This window comes from Glycine soja, chromosome 19, assembly GCF_004193775.1.
Source record: "Glycine soja cultivar W05 chromosome 19, ASM419377v2, whole genome shotgun sequence".
NCBI classification, from domain to species: Eukaryota; Viridiplantae; Streptophyta; class Magnoliopsida; order Fabales; family Fabaceae; genus Glycine; species Glycine soja.
Genome location: NC_041020.1, coordinates 7,759,005 through 7,763,593, shown reverse-complemented (window position 1 = coordinate 7,763,593; position 4,589 = coordinate 7,759,005). Strand labels below are relative to the sequence as shown.

The window sequence follows — 4,589 nt, the reverse complement described above, 5'->3', positions numbered from 1 at the left end:
AGCAAAGTGAGCCTACAGTAGAATCGATCGATAAACATTTAGTCTTCGACAAAAGGGCGCAGATGACCACATTGGTCTCGACGTGTCAACGGGCTCGCTTGCCTTGGATTGACAAAAGGTGGCGGATGCCTATGATTCGTCTCCGCGTGCTATCGGACTTGGTTGTCTCTAGATAGCAAAGTGCGGATGACCATAATTTGTCTCCGCGTGTCATCGGACTTGCTCATCTCTGGATGATGGAAGTGAGACTCAAGTAGTCTCTAGATGATGGAAGTGAGACTAAAGTAGTCTCGGACTTTCCATTAGGTGGTGCATAGTTGGGAGGCAAGCCATATGGCGAGAAAGCATGCTTGTTTTGAATTTGAACATAATGGGGGCCGCTCGTACCTACCAACTCTTTGCTTCCTTGACCTACCCTATCCGAGGTCGGATGATTTATTTGGTTGAGGCCAAATGGGGGGGTTGGCTCCACCTCAGCAATAGTGCATGTAGCGGCAATGACAGCCACATTGACGTCCATTATCTTTTCCATGCTCATCATGGCCTCCATCATTGTGATCATTTGCTCTTTCAGAGCCTCCATGTCGGCCTTCATATGCTCTTGCACCTCCTCTATTTCTCCCATTACCCTAGTTGTAGCACACGTTCAGTAAGGGCATCGTAAGACTTTCACAGAATTAATCATGGAAACGTCTCAGAAGCGTTATGGAAGCATCTCGGCTTGTATTTTTTCCCTTCTTTCTTCTTCTCCTCACTAATTTTAAGTGATTTCTGAGTTATCAAGGTGTTGAACCCCTCAAACTCAGCCCCCTCGCGCTATTTTATAAGAAAATGGGGGAGGTGGTTGCCGCCCAGCTCGCTTGGGTTGCTTCCACCTGAAGCAATCGCCTTTCCAAAATATTTTGGATGGGCCCTGATGCTAGGTACACCCCCCCAGTTTGATTTGTGCACCCCATTTTTTGTTTTTTAGCTTATTTCTTTCCCAAACATCGTGAAACATTATGGATTATGTGGCAGCGAGTGTCAAGCATCTCAAAGTGGTCAATTAAGCTCCGCATACCGTCAAACAATTGTCCCTAGATGAAATTTAGGTATGACACCCAAGAATAAGTCTTTTCTCCTCCCCTGTTCTACTAGTCAAGAAGCATGGTGGGTCTTGGCGTCTATGTGTGGACTATTGGGCATTAAATGCGATAATGATTAAAGACCGTTACCCTATTCCCACCATTGACGAGCTATTAGATTATGATAGAATATGACTCATGTGAGAAGAATTAAAAACATTCATTAGATTATGATTAAAAATAATAGGTGGTTGAGATTAAAATATTTAAAAATCAAAATTAAAAATAATACAACCATTAAATCTCTAAACCATTTGTGAAACAAATCATGTCCTAAAATATTTAAATTAGCGTTAACCCATCACCATCACCATGATTGTCACAACCTTTGCTGGGATGATCGTTGCTATATTCACCACCTCCACCGCCATGATCATCGTCATCATCAACGACGGCGGTAGTGACGACAACAATGATCATGGCAGCAATGGTAATGACAATTGATTACAATGGCAGCAATGGTACTGACAATTTGATGATATATTAAATTTTAATTTGAATTTTTAATATTTTAATCTCAAAGGTTTATTATTTTTAATCTTACTAATTACAAGGTTAAATATGATTTTAGTCCTCCAAACATTGTCTTTTGTCTATTGGATTTAGTCCTTCAAAAATGACTTCATTGCATTTGGTCCCTAAAATTTTCAAAATTCTTCTATTAAATCCTTTATTTAACTTCGTTATATTCTTTTTCATGTAAGTTACCTTGACGGCTTATTGTAGATAATGTGGCTGAAATTCAATTTATTATAGTCAATGCACCTACCCATGTTTCTTTCCAATTATAAGTTCCACCAACATCAGAGGTAATATATGAATTTCATTGTATGTACTTCTTGTTTGAAAGAATATAGTTGTATTTTTTTTCCTGTCCTTGCAATGAATGCTAATGCTAGTAATGTAAAGGTGAAGGCAATGATGAGAGACCATGGCAAGTCTACCATTGTTGGAAACCAATTTTTCACCTTTAGATACAGTCGCTTTTAAATGAACGCCAAGGATTTTTTCTTCATTTTTACCTTCTTTCTTTTTCATTTTCCGCCTATTTCACAAATTGTATTAGTTCTCGATTCGATAATGATTTTGTTTAATTAATTAACGTTTTTTGTTCTATTTTCATTTTGGAGTTTGAAATATGATGATTTTTTTGTTTATTTTAGCTTGCAAGTAATTTTGATTAGACCATATTTTTTAGAGGTTTGATCAATTTTGTTTTTGGATTCATTGCTAGCTCTTCTTGTTGCTTCTTTAGAGGAGAAAAAAGAAGGAATGGTATATCGAGAAAGGAATGAAATAAATTAGAAAAAAAGTAAAAAATTCTGAACCATCAATTTAAAATTGAGAAAATCTAGGGTTCATATTAAATTTTCCACGATGGGAGACTTGTTATGGTTTCCCACCGTAGCCTTTGCCACGACAATCCTAATGTTAGAATGCTTAGTGCAGTCAAATGAATGCTAATGTTAGTAATTAAAATACTACGTACCTCTTTTATTCTTTTACTTTCCCAAATCCCAAATCTCTCTGAACCAGATTTCCTTCCGTCATCGACATCGTCAAAGCAGTGTTTGGCTTCTCTAGATAAAGTGATCAAAGTGCTTTTTCCTTAGAATTTTTGTTTGAGAAAAGTCTAACCTTGATTGAACTCCAAACTCTCGAAATCACACCATTATTAACATCAGGTTTCATTCCATCAATCTTGATCCCGTGAGTTCATTTATGTTTTTTTGCTTCTTATTGTTAATTTTCCTTTTTGCATTCTAGTGTTCTAGGTTTGGGTTTAATTTTTTTGTTATCCATGCTTGTCCAAAATCCTCACTTGTCCTTGTTGAAAAGTATGTGTATTGTTCTTCTTGCTGGCTAGGGTTTTGAAATAACAACATTGGGTGACCCAACTAAGATGGCAATGGCCCAGCTCCCTCAGGACCTCATAGAAGAAATTTTGTCATGGCTTCCCGTCAAATCTTTTATGCGTTTCAGGTGCGTTTCGAGGACTTGGAATTCCCTCATCTTCCAAGCACACTTTGTCAAATTGAACCTTCAAAGATCATCTAGAAACACCCACATCCTATTAAGGTGTCAAATTAATACTGTGTTTGAAGATATGAGGGATCTCCCAGGCATCGCCCCATGCTCTATATGTATTTTACTTGAGAACCCATCATCAACTGTTGACAATGGTTGCCACCAGCTAGACAACAGATACTTATTTATAGGTTCCTGCAATGGGTTGGTTTGCTTGATTAATATGGTTGCTAGAGGTGAATTCAGTGAATACCGGGTCTGGTTTTGTAACCTGGCCACAAGGATCATGTCTGAAGATTCACCACACTTATGTCTTCGCTCATGCAATTATAAACTTTGGTGGTATCAAGTGAAGTGTGGGTTTGGTTATGATGATCGGAGTGCCACTTACAAGGTGGTGTTAGTCCTTTCGAATATTAAGTCACAAAATTGGGAGGTGAGAGTTCACCGCTTAGGTGACACTCATTGGAGAAAGGTTTTAACTTGTCCGGCATTCCCCATTTTGGGAGAAAAATGTGGACAACCTGTGAGTGGCACTGTTAACTGGTTCGCAATTCGCAAGTTGGGTTTTGATTATGAATGGGAAACTGTCACCGTCGATCAATTAGTAATTTTTTCATATGATCTAAACAAGGAGACATTCAAATATTTGCTGATGCCGAATGGTCTTTCTGAAGTTCCCCGTGGCCCTGAACTTGGGGTATTGAAAGGCTGCTTGTGTCTTTCTCATGTTCACCGGAGAACCCATTTTGTTGTTTGGCTAATGAGGGAATTTGGAGTTGAAAATTCTTGGACTCAATTGTTGAATGTAACTCTTGAGCTTCTTCAAGCCCCTCTGCTCTGTGTAATACTGAAGCCTCTGTGCATCTCTGAAAATGGTGATGTCCTGTTGCTGGCAAATTATATTTCTTCAAAATTTATTCTCTATAATAAGAAAGATAATAGAATAGTCTATACTCAACATTTCAACAACCAAGTGCCAATGTCCTCCCATGATTATATTCAAAGCTTGGTGTAGCCATATGGAAATTAAGGTACCGTACGTTTGCTTATATGAGTTTATGTTAAATTATGTAAGTCTTTTCAGAATCTTACCATTTATTGTATGCACATGACAGATTGTGTGGATATTTTGGGTTGTTCCTTACTTTGCTGGATGGTTCTATTGGCTATTGCTAATTGTGTGTTTGCTTTGGTTTTGGCTGCATTATCTTTTCGTGGCTCATACTTTGTTCACATCTCCTTTAAATCCTCATAATTTTCTCTTGCCGTAGAATCTTATTTTTTATGGGAAATATTATGTGGGAAACATAAAATGTAGGCTAAAATGTGATTTTTATCTCTTTATCATGATTTTAGTCCTCTAATTTTTAAATTAAGACATTTCGTTTCACTTTTAAACAATCTGCGATTTTAATTCACATAACCAATATCTAA

At 37.6% G+C, this 4,589-nt stretch overlaps 1 protein-coding gene across 1 annotated transcript; it reads left to right on the top strand.

Annotated features, from left to right (window-relative positions):
- Window positions 1-1,436: 1,436 nt before the first annotated feature.
- On the top strand, window positions 1,437-4,170 carry LOC114398555 (F-box/kelch-repeat protein At3g23880-like). The gene is made up of 3 exons (XM_028360740.1): window positions 1,437-1,554; window positions 2,359-2,399; window positions 2,992-4,170. Exons 1-3 carry the CDS (start codon window positions 1,437-1,439, stop codon window positions 4,168-4,170), a joined length of 1,338 nt encoding a protein of 445 aa, XP_028216541.1.
- The last annotated feature ends 419 nt before the right edge of the window (window positions 4,171-4,589 follow it).